The sequence below is a fragment of the Python bivittatus genome, unplaced genomic scaffold, assembly GCF_059951505.1.
Source record: "Python bivittatus isolate LINGU-HERP-01145 unplaced genomic scaffold, Pbiv_v1 ctg000980_np1212, whole genome shotgun sequence".
NCBI classification, from domain to species: Eukaryota; Metazoa; Chordata; class Lepidosauria; order Squamata; family Pythonidae; genus Python; species Python bivittatus.
Window position 1 is genome coordinate 50,878,659 of NW_028277125.1, and position 21,804 is coordinate 50,900,462.

Here is a 21,804-nt window from a genome sequence, read left to right on the forward strand (position 1 = left end):
GCAACCTGAGGTTCAGTTTCTTCTCCTGGATTGTAATTGTGGAATGTTTTATTCAGAGAGTTACTGTCATTGCCGTTACTCCGATGAGCTGTTACTGCATGTGAGAGAAGAAGTATGAATGATATGATAATTGAGAAATGAGGAAGAGGAAAGGGAAGACGACAACACAAGAAACAGAAACAGCCTGTGTCTAAATTGAGTAAGGAAACAGCATGGGGAACACCTCTCTTTGCATTTGTTAAGGCTATAGAACAATGGCTTGAGGAGCCATTCTGGTGGGGGCTGTTAGAAACAGAAACCCAGCCCATCTAGAGGACACCAGATTTGGGGTCATCCCAAGTGCATTGCATGGGGTATTTTTGGTCTGATAGTGCAATCGTGCAAACAGCATCTGCTGAGATTACATTTGCAATTTGTTCTCTATCCACTTGTCTGTCCCCTCAAAATTAGTCTGCTTCTCTTTGAATGCCAGCCATTAATTAAGAATTCCCCTTTATAGTGATTTTATTGATATTTCACCAATTACGTTATTTGTTCACAGATATTACAAATCTTGTTTTTTTAAAACAAAAATATTGTAAATTTCCATGGGATTTGCTGATTGGCCAATCTGCTGCTGAGACAATGTATTAATTACTCATAAGAATTCTTCAATGGTCTCATCAAATCAAGTTGTGACATTTTAGATTTATCAGTGAACATCTCATAAACAAAAATCCACTTTCATTTGGCAAGAAGCAATGAGCCAGTTTTCCCTCCTACTGATACATACTGAAATGATGTTTACTTAAATGATCAGATAAATAGGCTAGTCTGATTTCTTTTAAGATCGCATAAATCTTTCACCTTCTTTTAGACCTAGGAGCTTGGATTTCTAGCAAAATTAAACATGAATTAAAAACAAAACAGGGGACTTGCATGGAAAATTTGCATGTTATTTCTTAAACAGAAGTTGTAATATTTAATTAAAAGGCCTTTAAAAATTAACGTTACATTCTTGAAAAACATGCAGCACTCTAGAAGTATTTTGTACAATTGATTGGACCTATTCAGTGCTGAATAGCAGATACCTATGATATTGAAGAAATAATGTTTAGTAAATTAGAACCTCATTTAAAATTAGAGGTTAAAATGATTCCCAGCTTTTTAAAACAAGAAATACCCAATAGTCCATATTATATTTCAGAAAATTCCAGTGTTGCTGGGAGAAAAATACAGTCTTTTGGCAGCAACTACAAAGTAACACATGTTCAAGCACATGTAATTCAGAACTTTACAAGAACTTAGAAAATGTAGGAGGCAGATATTTTTGTGGGTGAAACATGAAGGCAGTTGAAATCCTGTTTAACTTACTGGACAACTCCAGTATACCAATGTTTTCTCTTTACACATTGTTCATGGATATGTATTGTCTGTATGACCACCCTTTTCTTCTCTACTGGTTTTGTCCTTTCAAAAGGTCCAAAAACGTTTGCAGCTATGATTTAAGTATTAGTTTGTAATGAGAAATAGTTTATATTGCATTACATTAAATATGGCTTTCAGTTGATGTTTGAAAACTTCCAGTACATTAAAGCATGTTTGCAATCAAAAACAGGGGAAGGCTAGAAGAAAAGATACAGTAGCAGAAATTACAACTAAGGACAAACTAAACCCATTGTTAAATGTGTCCTAGTAGGTAATAGTAGTTTAAAATGTTCAAATGGCAGCTAGTGTGGTTGATAATTATTAGATCATCAGGGGTTAGTTTAACTTTTCTCTCTCTTGCTGTAATTCTGATTAAAATTGTTCTGAAAAAACTTTTTGTGTTGGGAGGAACTTCTTTATTGATGATTCTTCATTATTACCCTGATAATAATCAGTATCACCCTTTCACAACTGCTATATGCATTAAGTATGCATTCAGTGAAGAGACTACAATATCCAGGTTACCTTAAATCCAATTATTCAAAATCAAAGGGTTTTTTTTACATGCAAAAAATTTTACAAAGTATAAACAAAAGAGCTTTTTGCGGGGGTGGGGGAGGCTGTAAAAAGATTCACTTTCCTTTATATTTTTTCTAGTTTGCCATCAAAATTCAGTTCAAGAGGGCTTTCAAAAAATAGCAACAGTCTAGTAGCAGGAAAGTGAAACCTTGGTGATTTTATACCCTCAGTGACCCTTTTCCCAACCTCAGCGCAAAACTTATTTCTTTTCTCCTGGAGTTGTTCTGCAGTCTTTTCAAAGTCAAAAGCTTTCTTCTAGAGCAGAAAGGAAGGGCTTTGGGTAATGCAACTTTGTATGGGACCCAGGGCATGGAACTCTTGTCCCTCATGCCGATGTAAATGGGGAGGTCTACTTGAAAGAATGCTTTTTGGCAGACTGGTAAGGAGACTCCATTCATACTTAAAAATAAAAAACAGTACAAACTAAGGATGATGCTAAATCACAATACAATGTAGTTATATATTAAAAACAGTATATTAAATAGATTTGAAAAATGATGCTGGCCACAGTTAAATCCTACCAAAGGCATGAATGAATAATAGTTTTTATGTGGCATCTGAAAGAAACGAAAGCAAATATAAAGGACCAACTTTATAGGCCTCCAACTTGTAATTATCATTTCATTCCCTTTTCAAATAACGGATGTTCAAGCAGTTATGAGACTTGGCAGGTGAAGTGAGGAACCATGTAGACATATATGGAACTGTGAGCCATATTTGCCTGTGTGCCAAATGTTTAAGAAATACAAGAGGTAGTACAAGTGTGGAGAAATTAGAGACAGGTTGATGACATTATGGAGGGTAATGAAATGAATGGAGATGTATTTTAAGGGCACTGGAACAGAGGTAGGTAAAGACTGAATGACAGATAACTTCATTTTTATTACTGAGGGAGATAAAATCAAAGAATGAGTGTCAGAGGAGTAGATTTTAATAGAACATCAGAATGAGGAAAGAGACTCTGACATTGTTTTAGTTGGATCTGAATCAGAACTACTTTTTTAGCAGTACTTAAACAGACAACTATATATCAAATTGTGAGATTATTTTATGTAACATAGTATGTTATAAATAGATTACTATATTAGTCTGTGAGATTGATTAAATCACATTTGGAATTTAGAAGTGAGTGGTTAGAATGTAAACTTGGAAATGTGCCTGTGCCTTACCATGTTCTGCACAAAATATCTGTGAGAGGGAAAAGTTGCTGATGCGTCTGTATCAGTTTTTTTCTTACAGGATGATTATACATTACCTTTGCAAAAATGCATTTTTGCACTATCAGTAAAATAATCGATGACAATAAGGTTTTTGTTTTATGTTGCCTGCTTAGTTTTACAGGTAATCCTCATTTAATGACCATTTGTCCAGCGACTGTTTGACATTACGGTGGTGCTGAATGAATGGTAGTTACACCCGGTCCCCAAAGTTACAACCGTTGCAGCGTCCTACTGGCCCTGCCACCCCAGCTGACCTTTGCTGTCTTCTTCCTCCCCCTGCTGATGAGGTGTCCCCAGCCTGGCCCTTCATGAGGAGCTGCTGGCCATGCCAGGTCTTCTTTCTGAGGCCACATGTGGCCTTGTCCAAATTGTGTGCAGCTTTCTCGCAAGGCTTTGAAAGGGTGGCAGGGCAAGTGGAACACAGGATGGCTGGGTGAGGGGAGTGCAAGGTAAGTGGAGTGCAGGCAGCAGGGCCAGTGGAGTGCAGGGCTAGCAGAGGTGGTGGAGTGCAGGGTGTCCAAAAGGGCAGAGATGGGGGGAGATAGGCGTGTGTGGGGAGTTGCAGAGGAGGTAGTACCTTACCTTACCAAGGCTCGGGGCTGGGAGGGGCCAAGCCATGATTGGCTTGGATTGGGGTGGGTCCTCACCTAACAACTGGTAGGATTCAGTTAATGGCAGCAACAAGGACTGCTGGGATTGCTGTCACTAAGCAATGCGGTCACGTGATGTCACACCTCATGGCTGCATTGCTTAGCGACAAAAATTCCCATCCGAATTGCCGTTGCAATTCGAAGACTACCTGTATACATTTTTAACTTGAGACTGGGCAACATATTACATAAACTAAGCACCTGAGCACATGTATCTCAGTTTTAAGGAAAGGTTTTATGACATCGAAACCTGTAATGGTATGTGGGAATGACCTTGGGAGACTGGGCGAAGAGATAATGCCTAGGGAATGATCAGATTAGAGGGAGCATAGCCCACAGCTGCATAGTGGGTAGAGCAAAAGGCTCAGGAGAGACCCTCCCTAAGTTATCGGCCTGTAAACGTGACAGCAGGAAAATTGTACTTTCAGACTTGCAAAACTCTATTAATGGAACTTTAAAATAAAGTAGAATTAGCTTATCTGGCTGCGTTCCCTGTCTGGTCTACCTGGTAAGGCTGACAAAACCATTCATCCCCATCAAAACGAGGCTCTGCAAGTACCTAGTGTGTGTGGAGTGGCTATTATTTTTAAGCCAGACGTGGCATACAGATTCTGAGACATCTTCAGCACATAGTACTGTGTAGATCAGCCTCTCCCAGCTCAGGCTAATGAGGAATTCTTGGAATGCAGTTACTTGATAACTAGCTAATGAACATTTCACAACATTCTGTGCAATAGTATACAATTGCAATTCTGGAAATGAACACTATTTATTTTAGAAAATACTGATGTTTATAGTTCTTGCCTGGTGTCACAGAAACCATGATAATTAGCATTGCATCTGATATACAAAGCATATTTTACTGGTCTTTTTATCCTGCTGGTCTGCAGCAACTTTTTTGTTGTAAATGGTTTTCTTTATGCATTATGAGAAGGAATTTAATCTTTTAATTAAAAATGTGAATCGTAACTTGTTCATTTATTTTCCTTGAACTGTGCTGTATACATTAAAATGCTCATGGAACACATGAAAGTAATTGATTTCAGATTTAAACCATATATACATATGAAATAGTACTGAAATATAAAGTTCTTTCTATCTCTCCCTTAATATAAGATTCATCTTCTTTGAGTAAGCTAAAAACTGAATTATTACTGCTTCTGAAATAATACATGAATTAATTTGAGGTTACATAGTAAGTTAAATAGAAGTTCAAATACGAGGTAGTGGAAAGGATACTGAAAAATGAGGATAAGTTTTAATCAGTTAAGAAAATATGTATTGCAGACAGTTAAATAGGAAAACTATTATTCTTATTTCATTCATAAATTTACAATGCTAAATGAGATGCAGGGTTTTTTTTCATAAGCACACACTTTCATTAGATATAGACACTGGGATTATTTCAATTTCTAATAGGCACACGCTTTTTTGAAGAGCAATTATACGTATAGGAAACAGTCTAATTGAGTATTGTCTCAGTCAGACATCTCCATCTAGTGGTGCGCCTCCTCTAAACTTACACTTTTGCGGCCATTGTGATTACTCCTTTGGATTATCAAAAGCCTTGTCTACCGCAGTCTTCAAGTAAGTGTGTAAGTAAGAAGTAAAAGTTAAAAACAAGTATAAGGATAAGGAAAATTATTGTTAAAATCCTCATCTTGGGCCAAAGGCCTGCTGAAAAAAAAATGTTCTTAAGCATCTTCTGAATATCAGAAGGGTAGGGACTGACTGTGCTGAAACGTTAATGCATTTATGATAAATCGGACATTTAATTTTAGAACTCTAAAATTAAACAAAAAAGTGCTGAGATTGTGTTGCCAGAGGGAAGAAGCTATTCGGGTCATTCACCTTGCTGGGATTCCATTAGACTAAGTGATCAATAGGGCAACTTTGTCAGGTATAATCTGCAATATGAAGCATTTATGATTGTTTCTTAACAATAGAGAAAATATTAAACTACTTTAGTTTCCACTTTTATCCCATTTCACTCATATTTGGTATCAAAGCTGATCTGGGAGATCTCTGCGAACTATCTGTTTGAAAAAACAATGAGAAAACCCAAATTCTGCCATTCTTGCTGCCATTCTAGCATCAGTCATAAAGAATAAGGATCTAGTTGTAGAAGTCAAGAAATTGTCGGGAGATTGAGTCATGGCAACTGGACTTATTTTCTTTTTGGTTAGAGACATTTCACTACTTGTTCAAGCAGTCTAAAAAGTTGGTTGGGGGGACCCCATTAAAAGTCTTCCAGGGTGGCTGTGTTTCAGTATCATGTCCAGTTGCCATGACTCAACCTCCAGACAATTCCAACTGGATGACTGAGAATCTTCATAAACATAAGTCAAGCAATTCCATTTCCAACTTCCAACAATGTTAATTCCTTCTAACCAAAGCAGATAGCAGTATCTGGTTAAGCTTGGCTAATCTGGAAAAAGCTAAGCATATATGGATCTGATTAATATTAGAACTGAAAACCCATTTCAAGATTATACCCTAGCCTGGGAAGTTGAAAAAAGAATTCCTGAAATAAGGTGGCAGCCAACCACTTCCATATTATTGCCAAGATCTGTCCATGTAGTCGCCTTTTGAGATGAGCTTTTGAAATTAAGTACAGTAAAATCTTGATTTCATGAAGTATTCAGGGGGAAGGACTACCTGTTAAACCTGAATGTTCATTAAACCCAAAGTTTCCTCCCTTTTTAATTTCCTTTTCCAGAGTTTGACTACAGAGAAAAAGATTGTTTCTTTCAAGAAGAAAAGTAGTTGCAAAGACAACTTAAGGGACATCATCTTAGCACCAGGATTAGGGACTCGTAAAAGATCCTTTTGTCTCCAGCTGTTCTGCCAGCAAGGAACAATGGCAGGGTGGGAACCAGGGTGGAAAAAGGAATTGCTGTATTCCCCCAGCACATATCCCATTGCCCCCCATCTGCCTCATCAATTGATCTTCCCAACACCTACCGTCCCTCCTCTTTCAGCTGACACTCCGGACCCATGTGCCCAATCTTCCTTCAGAAAGGAAGTGGAGTCCTAGCTGGTCATTGTTATGCCATTGGAAGACCAAAGGAACTGCAGCTTTGGATAGACTAGGCGAGAGTAAGAAAGAATTTAGCTAATTTAAATGAATTCAAGGCTCCAGGGCCATATGGGTTACATCCCAGGGTACTGAGCCAGAACCACGGTCAGTAGTCACTGAGTATTCCTGGAGGACATGTGAGGTGTCTGAAGACTAAGAAGAGCAAATGTCATCTACATCTTTGAAAAGGGAAAGAAGGAAAATGTGGGAAACTATAGCCTTGTTAGTTTGACAGCTATACTGGGCAGAGTCCTTGGAATAGATTGTCTAGCAACATGTTTGTGAACACTTGGATAGGGATGAGGCAATTAACAGGAGCCAGTGTAGGTTTAAAACAAATTGTGCCAGACTATCTTCTCCTTTGACAGAGTTACTAGTAGATCAGATACATAGTCTGGACCTCAAGAAAGGTTTCAACAGAATGCCTTATTATAGTCTACTTTATAAAATGATAAAATACATGCTAGATGGTAACCACTGTTAGATGAATTCACAGCTGGCTGAATGACTGCACCAAAAGAGTACTCATTAATAGGTCCACTTCAGCTTGGAGGAACTATCAAGTAGAGTACCCAAGTGCTCTGCCTTGGGCCATGTACTCATTTATAGGTGCATTAAGAACACCAAATTAAAAGAAACACAGGATGCCTTGAAGATATTTATTTATTAATTGATTAATCAAATTTATATGGCTACTCATCTCACACTAAGTGACTCTGGGCAGCATACAGTAAAACCAACAATTAAAACATTCTACAAAACCAGTTAAAACAACCTATATAAAACAAGATCATGAGAGGGAAGATATTACATGTAATTATATATAATGCTAGATACACGGTATATGTGATTTGCTAGCAAGCTTTGGAGCACAAATTTAATACTCCAGCATTTGCTTTTAAAATCTATAGTTTTGTTTATTCTTGTGCTGAAATTGCAATTGTTATGAATATCTATTAAACTGGAATTCCTTCTTTAGGATTCTTTAAATTGTATCTGTGCTGTGGTGCTAATACTGAACATATGGTATAAATATCAAGTGATACTACTTGCTATTTACACTCTGTGCCTAACGCAGTAAGAATGGTATGTAGAAACATGTGATCTGTCTTCTGATTGTAGATGTAGCTCGGTGTTGGTTTTTTGTTTAATCAGGGGAATATTGTAAATGGCATGCAGAAAGCAGGTAGAATACGAATGGAATTTTACAGGGAAATGTGTGTATGACACCAAGTACATCTTCACTGTAGTTTTTTCTTGTGATTAACAAGATATTACTGCTCTTCTAGTATGTTGCAAAAAATAGTTTTCATTATGTCATCCAATCTCTTTTAACTAATAGAACTGTAACAGATTCCTGTATTCTTCATGATATTATTTTAATATGATAGCTCAGTAAGGAATATTAGACTGCAGTTACATTATTTTTTAAAATAATTTACGCTTAAAAAAATAAACTGTTTGAAAATCTCTCATTGTTTTCAGAAATTATTTTGTAATATTCAGATTGTTTGACCATGATTGTATAATTGTTAAAAAGCAAACACAGAGGATGTTTGATTTTCACTTATTTTATGTATTTGAATTTTTGTTATATATGAATAAAGTGTACTATTTAGTAATATTAGTGTTACTAGCAAATTATATTAATGCATTAATAGTATTCTTTATTTGTATATATTTGAATAATGGCCATATTTTTTGAGAAAATAAAATTAACAAAGAAATATTAGTGTTTTTTGAAAACGTTCTTATAAATAATAACATATATAGATTTTTAAAATAACGTCTGTCTGTCTGTCTGTCTATCTGAGACCCAGTGTGGTGTAGTGGTTAAGTCATGAGCTTTCTTCATCAGAGACCACCGCACTCCAGTTTAAATCCTACATCAGTAGAGCCATTCTGTGCATCCGATGAAGTGAGCTACAGCTTACAAAATGCCTTTTAATTAAATCACTTCTGCCTTTTAATTAAATGTGTTAGTTGGACAGGTGCTACCAGATTCCTTCTGATTTTTTGCCAAGCTAGACTAACACAGCTTTCCTCCTCCAGCGAGAAGGAGGAACTTAGAGCATTGTGATGTAATCTAAAAAATTTTATGTACCTGGACACTGCAGCAGTGATAGCTTTATTAGTTGAAAGTGCTCCTGTTGCTGCAGAGTTGAGTATCCTATTTTACCTTTTGTTGTTATAGCTGTATTCTTAAGGGAGAACGAAGTGCTTCTAGAAGGTTTGGGTATGCTGTGGAATAGTAAAGGGATATGGAATTGACGCCTACCTTATCTGAATAGAAACATTTTTTACTGTTTTACTACTATTTACTATGCCAAATTTCATGGGTATTTCATTCCAAGGTTCTCTGAGAAATAACCAAATATAAAGACTTTAAATATGCATGTAATTGTGGAATCTATGACACAGCCTTTGTCTCAAGTTTACAGTTGACTTTAGACTGATATTTCCTTTGGGTCAGCACTCAAGGTCAGATTTCTTTTATTGTATGTACACACCTAGTATTTATTCACATTGACAGAGGAAAAAACATGAATAAAATTATAAAGGCATTCCTAAGTCTCATAAAACCCGAATGGCTCTCAAGATTTGGGAGCAGTAAGATTCAGGTATGCCAATGGCTAGATTGTTTGACTTTATAGTTAACCCAAATACACTATCAGTGAATGTGAATACATGATACATGGAGATAAAGTAATTTGCAAGCGTTCTAATATATCTAGCTACAGCAAAGGACAGCAACAACTTGGGGGCTTTGCACAGTATTTTGTTTCATAAAGCAGTAAATTGATATATAGATTCCAACCAGCAGATAGCAATGGAAAGGCTGCTTTGACACCTTTTGATCTCTCTAGTTTTCTGCCAGGTGGGGTGAATTACTGAATCAGAAGTGTTGGTGGAACTTAGGACATACCATTCAAGTAGCTATTTCACCAAGATTCAGCAAGCACCTCTGCCATTTTCATCTCTGCCAATAGAAACTGCAGTTTAGATTCTTTACAACAATGCACAGTAGTTAATATAATCATGTTAACTGGTTTTCAAAAGAAAGAAAGAATAATTCTAAGTCTTAAGTTGGTATCATTATACTGAATGCAACCTAATACCCATAGTTAGACTTTTACTTAGTGCAACCAATGAGAAGATACAAAAGCTTCAAGAAACCATTTGATGTTTAACATGTTCCAGTCGTTACAGTAAAGTGGATGTTGTAGATTCAGTCCAATATGCAAATAGGTTCCTCCACAGTGGGGCATTTGGAATTTTCTCATGAAGTTTGTCTGAATAATAATTGAGATTTTTATATTGATTTGCCTTCAGTAGTCAAGCAGATAATCTTTTTTGCAGAATTTGTGTCATGTAAAAATTCATCTGTTTCCTCCGTTGATCATTTTTCAGACATAAGTCTAAGTTTACCCTTTTAATAGCAATTGATATAAACTATTCTTTTTATTAGTTTCTACTTATTTTGTTTCATTAATTTGATTTAGCTATTTTTAGTGTTTTATACCATTTTAACTGGATTTCTAAGCTGTCTTGAAGTAGAAAGGCAAATAAGGAACCTTTTTAAAAATCCCTCAACCTAGTGATCTTAGCATAGTACAGTCTATGTTAAGTGAAGAATTTCCACATTTGGCACAATATCAGAATTCATGCACTTGTTAGAAGTTGGACCTTATACAGAGAGAGGGGAAAAAATTAGATGCTGCCAATATTTGAAGTGATGTGGTAAACAGATAGCATGCTGTTAAAATTAGTGTGATGTCCATGATACTTAAAAATGATCATCTGCATTGCCTTGTCTATTTATATACTAGATGTTTGTGCAGTGTCAACTGCCATCACCTCCTAATCCTGATTGTGCAATTAGTTTTTGCTCTTCCTTTCCATGTAAGGTTGTCACTGTCTTGAATCTGACCGACCTGCTGATGAGGATAGAAAATTGCATTGGATAAAAAGCTTAATTCCGATGCTACATTGTATACAGTAAGCTGCTTTTTTGTGGATAACCCAGAAATGGTGTAAAGATGCCACTTTTTACAGAAATGGTGTAAAAATGAAGAAAGACTGCAGCTTTTAATTTTTTTCATGTAGTCATTAAGCATCAAGAGCACAAGACACTAATACCTTATTAAGAGTTTCTGGTCACCAATCTGTGTTCTGTGAAATTGTGGCTTTTTCTTGTTCCTCTCTGTTTGTCCTTTGTTTATAACAAACTAGGGTGGAAACAAATTTACTATTCTGCAACTTGGAAGTTTCTCCAACAAAGTCAGCTATTCTAGAAATATAATTCAAAGATGGTTTGTTTCTAGAAAGATAGTGGGTTTTTTAAAGCACTGAATTTGCTATTTACTATGGCATTGAATAAGCTACAGGTAATCCTCGACTTACAACCACAATTGGGACCGGGATTTCCATCGCTAAGTGGTGATCATAAAGTGACACATGACAACATCGCTTGGCAATGGCAATCCCAGCATTCCCCATTGCAATCATTAAGCGAATTCCACTGGCCGTTAGCTGAGGACCCACCCCAATCCAAGCCATTCCAGGCTTGGTCCCTCCCAGCCCCAAGCCTCAGTAAGGGAAGGAACTGCCTCCAGCTCCCCGCACCTGCCTATCTCCCCCCATCTCTGTCTTTTGGCCAACCTGCACCCTGCCTTGTAGGGTGGCAAGCAGCCCCAGAACCATATGGCTCTGGGGCTGCTTGCCACACTGTGACACAGGGGCTTCTTGGGTTCTCAGCAGAGACAACTTCAGTTCACCATTTCTTCCCTGGAAATCAGCAATTGTCAGTAGGTGTTCAAAATGGCATATCTTCGACTTAAGTCTTTTCATCACTTTCACAGATAGAATTACTTTGCTGATCCAGATTATTTACTATAAACAAATACAGGTCTCTGAGTGTAATAGTCACAGAGATTAACCCACAACTCAGATGGGCTACTTGTGCAGCACTCAACAATGAGGCATACTCATGATTTTATAAATTGCAATTCATTTTTCCTAGTTTTTGTATGATAATAAATTTTGTCCAAGTTTAAAGCTTGTTGATAGCAGACTGAAAAAATAAGAGAAACAAATGGAAGTGTGTCTTAAATCACATAAAGGTTTATTTTAATCATATATTTATCTTTCTTCATTTCAGCCCACCATTTTGATGAGTTATTCTTCAGCATATACATATGTATTTTTACAATTGAATTTAGTGACTGTAATGTGACAAAAAAACATGCCCTCACACCTCTTCTCACTTTTCTTCTTCTCACCAAGTATATATGGTTTCATCAATTTTGCTACCTAATTTTAGATTTTGTAGCACTTTCAGGTAAAAGTGGATTTTTTTTCTCTTCTTTTTTTATATTTTAAAATACAAAAGTGTTTAGGTCAGTGTTTTGCCAACTTGATTTCTATAAGAATGACTAATACTAGGCAGTACACTTGAAAAGAGAAAGAAGATATCTACTACACATGTAAACATAATCAGCAAGGAACAGTTCCATGTATTTATAATAGTTACATTCTTCCTAACTCAAAGGGCAAAATGCAGCAATAGATATCTAAAAAACTCAGTGTCTAGAAATGTATATTGACACTTTTAAACTATTTCTTAGCTAATATATGTATGATATTTGATAATATTCTTCTTCTCTTGCCATTGTATAATAGAAGTGTTAGCTGAAGTTGGAAAATTTCTGGAAAAGTATATCACCTAACAAAATAAAGACATTTCAGTATACCATGATATTTAAAAACTTTTTGAAAATCAACAAACCAGAATATGTACAATATATTACAAGACTCTCCTGTAACAGCATCTGGATAAAGTCCATGTTTTGAATTGAGCAATAAAATCACATAGACACACATTTGATCCAGACATAATCAAACATCATTGTTTGCATTATGAGAATGAACTTAAGGAGTTTTGGATCCATAGAATATCTCGTCTTTCCTTCCTCTCCATGTATAAAGGAATTTTAAAATTTCCATTTGCAATTTATAATAAAACATATTCTAACTATGTCTGAGGATACTTCCACATGAGGCTTTTATTTTGTAATTAGTATATGTATTTGAGGTATAAACAGTGTTATCTTTTATTTGTAATCCTTTTACAGTGAATTACAATATACCCAAATATACTGTATTTTCACATTTCTTTTTCTTTACAGTAACTGTTGCTTGAACAAATAATAGTTTGTTTTGGTATTCAGATGTAGTAGGGAACTAGAGTTAACATTCATATAGAAAGAGACCAGCAATAACATCATTTAAAAACAAAACAGTTAAAAAATCATTTAAAAAGTGTCACAGTATTTGATTTATTGTTTCTCTATCATTAATAGCAAGCAAGCAACAAAATCCAGCATTTAAAGGCCTAACATATTTCTAAATAGAAAAGTTATTGCTGTTAATCTGATAAAGAGAGAGCAAAACCACCTCTCTAGGTAATTAGATGCAAAAGGAAAGCTTCTTCTCCCTTCATAACTGAATAACATTACATAGAACAGCCCGAGATTTTCTGCTGAATGGAGAAGCTCACCTTCTAATCTGCTTTTTCATCAAAATCCATTCTTTGTGCTTTGTTTACCAATTGAGTACTTCATATTGCACCTTTAATGGAACTTTATATTTTAAAACAATGCCCTTAGGGATTATACAGCACTTTTATATTAATTGGTTTATTTTTGTGTGGTACAGAAAGCCTCCAGTGGATTCAGGGCTTACTATGATAGCATGCAGAAGGGATAAATAATAGTACTATATCTCTCCATTCCTCATTCACTGAGTCTAACAAATAGTTGAGTGTTTTTTAAGTCAGGGCAGCTGTTAAACCGATCTGAGTTCTATCTACCAATGTATGCTCTGTCATGTATAGAAACATTAGTCGCTCTAATTAGATAATAAGGAATGAGAAGATAATCCAAACTTTTATTTTAATTGAATTATTTTTTTCTTATTTCTTTTTAGTTGTGGTGTTTTAAGAAAAATTGTTAATAGATTGTGGATAAAAAATACTATACATAATGAGGCATGGAGTGTGCTTGTTTACTTGAGGGAATAACACAATGACTGCATCAGTCATGTACATTGTAGCAGTGGAACATCGAGCATTTTATTTATTTGTTTGTTTGTTTGTTTGTTTAATGTGAAAAGTTAGAAAGGAAACGAAAGAGTAAAAAGCAAGGAAAACAAACATGTATTATGTATTTTTCCCATACAATAGTCTATTCTAGTTTTACATTCATGCCATAGTAATTTAATTAAATTCATAAAATATAAAGTAAATTATTCACATTTAAAGCAGCTTATTAAAGAATACAAAATATATATCCAGCCCATATTTTTAAAGTCTTCAGTCAAGACTCTCACCAATAAAATGATTGTTCAGATATAGAAGATGTAAATTCTTCAAAACATTATATAAATGATGGAAAACTGGTGATTGAGCATAAAAGCAATTTCCATTTCTTTTGTCTTTCTGTTTGCTTGTATATTTTAATTATTTGTATATAATTAAAAAGAACTTGAACCTCTAGAAACAATAAGTGTTACAGAACAAAATTAGTATACTAAATTAATTTCTGTCCAGAAGAAAACTGTTACATCATGTGATCATATAATATGAACCAGTGTTGTCTTTTGAGCACATCTCTCATAATTAGCTGAAGTCATCAGTTTCTTCCCCAGAAGATACAAAATATATTTATTGAATTGTTCATAATAACAGATTTATAAAAATGTGACATATAGATGCTAAAATACTTCTGGACTGGAATTACCAATTCCATATACTTCGGAACATTTAATTTAGTAAATTATAATCACAGCTTATTGTTATAACTGGCATTATTTTGAAATGAACATCCTAATTACTCTAATGCTAGAATGGATTCTGAAGCACATAAGGCTGCTGGTTCATTGTCTAAATGTTAAAAAGTATTGTATTTGAAGATACTGCATTTAAAGTGATGCATAATGATATATCTCTTGCAAAGCTTTGCATTCTCAAGATTTGATAGAAATTTTACTTGTTTGGACAGTTTGAAGGAGAACTGGAGGTTGGAATAGATAAATGTATAATATTGTCTTGTGTTTCTCAGCAAACAATCTTAAGTTCACTCGATCAGTTGAAACACTGAACCTATGAAAGAATATAACAAGAAAAAACATTAGCACAAACTCAGGTTGGATAAATATGCCCTGTTTGTAACAAAGATTTTATTATTTAGTGTAAAATATTCATTTTTGTAATTATGTAATATTCAGGTTTAGCTTTACTAAAGTAGGCTTTATTAACAGTACTTTAAAATTCATTGAATACTAACTAGGGGCTTCCTTTTGCAAATGTATGACCCTTTCATTCTTTTTAAACATTTTTATTCAGAAATTATGTAACATAAATTTCCTGATGAGTTAACATAAATTTTCACAGGTGTGGCAGTTAGTAGAAAAATTAGGATTTCCGCCTGTAGTTAGTAAAAACGTTTGATATTCTTTAAAAAACTGTTGCTTTTTGCAGGCCCACCATAACTGAAATCAGTCCATTTATGTGTAGGAATTAAATTCATGAAGCAGTTTTCCAACTGCCCATCACCTGTGATTTTGGCCAGAAACAGTGGCTTTAGGAAATAGGTATGAGTGTTATATATGTTTGCTGAATGTTGATATACATGGAGACCTTAATCTGTAAGCTTTGAGACCCCTTTGGGCTGAAGAGCAAGGTGAAATTAATTAAATACATAAATAGCCTGAGAATCTGACACAGAATTTTACTCTTTATCCCACATTTCTAAACTAGAGAATATAATTGTCTCGGCCCTGTGTGCCAGCCAGGGCTGAAGGTCTGTGCTGGGAGGAGAACTTAACCAATTTTAACTAGATATTTTTGCATCTTCTCTCTCTCTCCATCTCAATGGAGTGAGTCAAAGTAAATCTGTCAGATTCAGACTTCCATATTAAACGGGTGAGATGGTGACTCCACATTACTCTTTTGCTGCTCACTGTTGGTAGCATAATTGTGCTTTCAAACTTTAATTTGGACTTCTGAAATAGATTATGCACTCTGTCCCAGCCTCTGCTTAACCTAACACCATTGAAATAATGCTCCAGGGGATTAGGATTACTCTGCAGATTAAAACTCATAAGAACCTATGTAAAAGGAAATGATCATAGTCCTATACCCCTGATGAAGATACTTCTGTCAGAAGCATTGTGTGCCTGTGAAAACCATTTGTGAGACAGCTCTTCAGATACTGGCAAAATCAAATACTTAACACAACAATTTGGAGTTCAATTTAGTCATTAACAAAGTCAAGGTATGCACACCTTATATGGGTTTATATTTTTATACAAAAACAGAAAATGTAAGTCATGATTGAATGCTCACTTGGTTTGCTGTACTAGAAAACACATTTTTCATTTATTTGATTCACAAAGAATGTTTAGTACTGTAGAATATTTTGAGTAAAATCTAGCAGATGTATTATTCTTTAACTACACCTGGCATAGTATTTTGGCTTGGACCATAGGAACAGAAACCTCCTTTTGATCTGCCATTAATCTTCATAACTCAAATGACTATGGTTCCAAGTACACTAGAGGATGATAATTATATGTCATAAATTACTTTCTGTGCTTCCAAGGATTTAATAAGGATATCAGGAATAGTATCTTACCTCTTAGTCATAATTTGGTGAAAAAGTTCTACTGTTGATATTAATCAAACCTAATTAAAACTATTGCCTTTATTTTACAGCGCTGCCAAGCTTCTGGACAAGAATATATTTACTGTCAGCACCACAAATCCACTGCTTCCTTCTTCTGCAAGTCTTCAGTTGGCTCAGCTGCAAGCCCAGCTTACCCTGCACAGGCTAAAATTGGCTCAGACAGCAGTCACCAACAACACAACAGCTGCAACTGTCCTGAATCAAGTTCTTTCTAAAGTGGCCATGTCTCAGCCACTTTTCAACCAGTTAAGACACCCTTCCATGTTTAATACCCTTCCGGGCCATGCTGGAGGTCCGGGGGTCACCAGTACTAGATTTCCACCTGGTGGAATACATTTTCCAGCACAGAACCCCGCTTTGGCAGCACCAGGTGGAACCATAGGGCCAGTAAATAATCTTCCAAATCAAAATGCCAGCAGTGTAGTCATAAACCCTTTTGGGGGTGTCATTTCTCAAACAGCTGGACAACAGACTGTAGCTATGGGCCTAAATAAAACTGTTGCCTCCTCTACTACAGGTGGATTTTATGATTACAATAAACAGATATTCCCCTCTGATGCTGGTCAATGCTGTCAACCGAGCTTTGTAACCAGTGGTTCTCATTCAGTCCCAGTGTCATCTGGAAATGCAACATCTGAAGGTCAGCCAGGATTTCAGAAAGAGTTTTATGGAACTGTGCCTAAAGGCCAGCATACAGCTTGTGTACAGTCTTTGACCTTTACTGCTGACTCACACAATTCTCATCAGATTATAAATCAAAAGGGAAAGATGGATTCTATAGTACATGAAAGAGAAACAAACAATCAATGGGAAAATCCTTCTGCTTTCTCTAGCCAAAATAAAACTGACATTATGCCCAATGCCAACATGTGGCCATCAGCAAATGTCTCATATGAAGTAAGAAGTGATCTCTATAACCCTGAAGAACCAACACCAGACACAAAATTTAGCACTGGTACTCCACATCTTTTCAGCAGAACTAAAAATGGTAAACAAAATTACAGTAACTCACGAACAAGACAGAAGCAGGAACCCATTACTTCTGGATTGCCAATGAGGCCTCTTCAGTCTCATGAGTTAAATGACTTTCATGGTATTGCACCTCTTTGCTTCCCCCACATCTGTATCTTATGCAATAAGAAGGTATTTGACCTTAAGGTAAGTTTGCTTTAAATCTGATCCTGCACAGTAAATTGCTTCTTTCCCTGATAGAAATTGTGAAGAAGGACTACCATACCTGGGTTGCTTTATCAATAAAATTACTGCATACTTTTTCTGACAGGATGTTTGTGTCTTTAACTTCAGTAAAGATAAAATAAATTTCTATCCACGTTTTGTAGCTTCTTATCTTGCCAGGTTACTATTGTAATTACTATTGTAGCTATTAGCTTCTGATACCATTCTATATGCATATGCATTTGATGTCTCATTAAGATTTGTAAATGAGAAGATGAAAAATCATTAGAATTGCCCAGATAATTTTGATTTGGGCAAAATAACCACCACCTCCACCATCCTCCCCCCTCCTTGGTGTGAAATATACTGTGATATAATGAGAAAGCCCTAATGCAACGGGCTGAGGTATTTTTTCCAGTTTTTTCAGTCGTTCTAGGAAAAATTGGTAACTTAGTAAAGCTGTGGACACTCATGATAGTCAATGTATGTTCATCATTTTAGAACTGTCAGACTTGCATTCAATAAGTTAACAGAAGGTTCTTAAAGCTTGATTTAAAAGAAAACAAAACAAAAATACTGTGGATTGGAAACATCCCATTATATTAGTTTCCCATACTTGAAATTACAAAGATAAAATATGATCTACATCATTAAGACATAGCATCAATATTCCGGGACATTGCAAATGATAAGGATCTGACGACCTCACATTTGTTATGTTCATAACATTGTGCAGACACTCAAACTTATGGTCCTCCCAAAAAACCACAAATCCTGTTCCATAAAGGGATCTCGAAAATGTGCAGTTTTGGTTCACATGTGTCCAGTGACATTTCTCTGGATGGGATTAGCATAAATTGAAACTTTTCCTTATCCATAGCAGCATCACCCAATTCTACAGAGCAATGTGATTGAATGGTTCTGGACCTACTTAGGTGAATGGATGATTTAGAGTATTCATTTTGGCTGCATAATGTTTCAAAATACAAAATCTTTTATTGCAATTTGATGAATGTTACAGAATTTTTCATAAAAATAAATGAAAAGTACTGTGAAAGTTTTGCACCCATTGCAAATGCATATTCCTACTGTATTTTCTTACATCTTTTCTGGTATTTCTCACCATCTTTCTTGTTCTTTTAATTGAGGACTGGGATCAGCACATTAAAGGAAATCTTCACATTCAGAATTGCTTGGCTTTCTCAGAGAAGTGAGTAGTTGAAATATATTGATGCCTCTAATTATTTCACAGACATTTTTAGTTTCTTATATTTGCGTGTGTGTATGACACACACACACACACACACATGCATGCTCAGAAAACAATGTAACAGACATTTTGCAAAAGAAAAAGGGAAAATGTATCATTCTGACTGACAATCCATGACAAATGTAATATTAAAATGTAGCTTTGAATAGTGAGGTTCCCACTTCTTGCATAAACACTGAAGTTGGCAGGTAAAATATTCTATTACTAAGTTACTAGTGTGACATGATGCCCAGCATACGTGGTGTGATATTGGCTGGAAATATTAGAAGTTGCAGTCCCCACCCACCCATTTGGAGAATGTCTTGAAGATGGTTGGATTACGGGCTCTCTAATATAGATATTTTTGTGAACAGTCTCAATTGCTTTGTTGTTCTTAATGAAGGCAGAAGGAATGTTCACTGAATTCAGATATAATTCTCACTTGAAAATTGTCACTTCAGTTTTACCTATACTTTAATTATAACCCTAACCATTTATTATTTTCCAGCTTTTTTTCATGGTTGTTTATTGGTTGAAAAATTTAAAGGGTTCCAGGAATACCTAGTTGTGAAATTCCCTTATAGCCAATCCTGACATAGTACTTACCTAATGCTCTTAGAATAATTTCATAATTTCTGTTACTCAGGTAGAATTATTATTGGATTTCTTCAATACAAGATACCTGGTAACTACTGTAAGTAAATTAAGATCTGACCCATGTGTTCTTATTCTGTATCTTAATTTCAACAATTGTTTCTTTTTTAGTACTGACATTCGTTGTATGTTGAATTCAGCAGCAGCAGGAGTACTGCATTCTTCTTCCCCAAATAATAAAACCGTGTTTAATCTTTCCAGTACTGAAGGTAAATCATTCAGATTATATGAATGTATGTATAGTATGTATGCATGTATGTATGTATGTATGTATGTATGTATGTATGTATTTAGTTGGAATATAGTTGACACAAGGAGACATTTCATTGAATATTTAAGGAATATAATCATAATGACTAAATTAATGTCTATGTTTGAAGTTTTAATTTTTTTCCCTAGAGCAGAAGTTTTTCAGAATATTTATGAACATATAAGCATAATGTAAAAATGAAAAAGATGAAACACATTATAACTGTTGTGATCAAATGACCTTTTTTGATTTTTCTGATAATATGTCTTGAGGTAATGAGCTAGCTCGGCCTTTCTATGAATTCCTCAACGACTTGCACTATTTAAATCTCATACTGATTGTAACTCACATTATGTTTCTTGGTATCACATCTTATTTCCATACTAGTCACTGAAAATGCCATTTTTTTTCCTATTGCCTTTATACAAACTTATGATGCCGTGAAGTGGAGTATATCCCTATCCATCACATCTTTAAATTATATCGTAGAAGTTAAAGAACAATTAATGATCAAGATATTACAGGAATTATTTTTTTTCCTGAGGAGTATGAGTTGTTGTTGTTTAGTCGTTAAGTCGTGTCCGACTCTTCGTGACCCCATGAACCATATTGCGCCAGGCCTTCCTGTCCTTCACTGCCTCCCTGAGTTTGCTCAGTTTCATGCTCATTGCTTCAGTGATGCTATCTAACCATCTCATCCTCTGCCGTCCTCTTCTCCTTTTGCCTTCAATCTTTCCCAGCATCAGGGTCTTTTCCAAAGACTCCTCTCTTCGCATTAGGTGACCAAAGTATCTGAGCTTGAGCTTCATTATCAGTCTTTCCAATGAGCAATCAGGGTTGATTTCCTTTAAGATTGACTGGTTTGACCTCCTAGCAGTCCAGGGGACTCTTAAGAGTCTTCTCCAGCACCACAGTTCAAAGGCATCAATTCTTCGGCGCTCGGCCTTTTTTATGGTCCAGCTCTCACAGCCATACATTACTACTGGAAAAACCATAGCTTTGACTATGCGGATCTTTGTCGGCAAGGTGACATCTCTGCTTTTTAATATGCTATCTAGGTTTGCCATAGCTTTCCTCCCAAGGAGCAAGCGTCTTTTAATTTCATGGCTGCAGTCTCCGTCTGCGGTGATCTTGGAGCCCAAATAAATGAAGTCTGTTACTGCTTCCATTTCTACCCCTTCTATTTTCCAGGAATTAATGGGTCCAGATGCCATGATCTTAGTTTTTTTAATGTTGAGTTTCAAGCCAGCTTTTGCACTCTCCTCCTTCACCCTCATCAAGAGGCCTTTTAGTTCTTCTTCACTTTCTGCCATTAGGGTGGTATCATCTGCATATCTGAGGTTGTTGATGATTCTCCCTGCAATCTTAATTCTGGCTTGCGATTCTTCCAGCCTGGCATTTCTCATGATGTACTCTGCATATAGGTTAAATAAGCAGGGTGACAGTATACAGCCTTGTCGTACTCCTTTCCCTATTTTGAACCAATCGGTTGTTCCGTGACTGGTTCTAACTGTTGCTTCTTGGCCCGCATACAGATTTCTCAGGAGACAGGTAAGATGGTCTGGTACCCCCATCTCTTTAAGAATTTGCCACAGTTTGTTGTGATCCACACAGTCAAAGGCTTTTGCATAGTCAATGAAGCAGAAGTAGATGTTTTTCTGGAACTCTCGTGCTTTCTCCATAATCCAGTGAATGTTGGCAATTTGATCTCTAGTTCCTCTGCCTCTTCAAAACCCAGCTTGTACATCCGGTAGTTCTCGGTTCACGTACTGCTGAAGCCTAGCTTGTAGGATT

The 21,804-nt window shown here is 35.8% G+C and overlaps 1 protein-coding gene across 5 annotated transcripts in view; it reads left to right on the forward strand.

Annotated features, from left to right (window-relative positions):
• Window positions 1-21,804, forward strand: part of RBM20 (RNA binding motif protein 20) — a 99,768-nt gene that overhangs the window by 49,123 nt on the left and 28,841 nt on the right. For 4 of the 5 annotated variants that reach the window (XM_088132506.1, XM_088132510.1, XM_088132508.1 and 1 more), the window contains exons 2-4: window positions 16,711-17,839; window positions 19,006-19,067; window positions 19,872-19,969. In XM_088132506.1, coding sequence (XP_087988632.1) covers window positions 16,711-17,839; window positions 19,006-19,067; window positions 19,872-19,969 — 1,289 coding nt within the window. Of the gene's footprint in view, window positions 1-12,211; window positions 12,277-16,710; window positions 17,840-19,005; window positions 19,068-19,871; window positions 19,970-21,804 lie in introns of those variants that run through there. The other variant, XM_088132507.1, reaches the window with a different exon arrangement.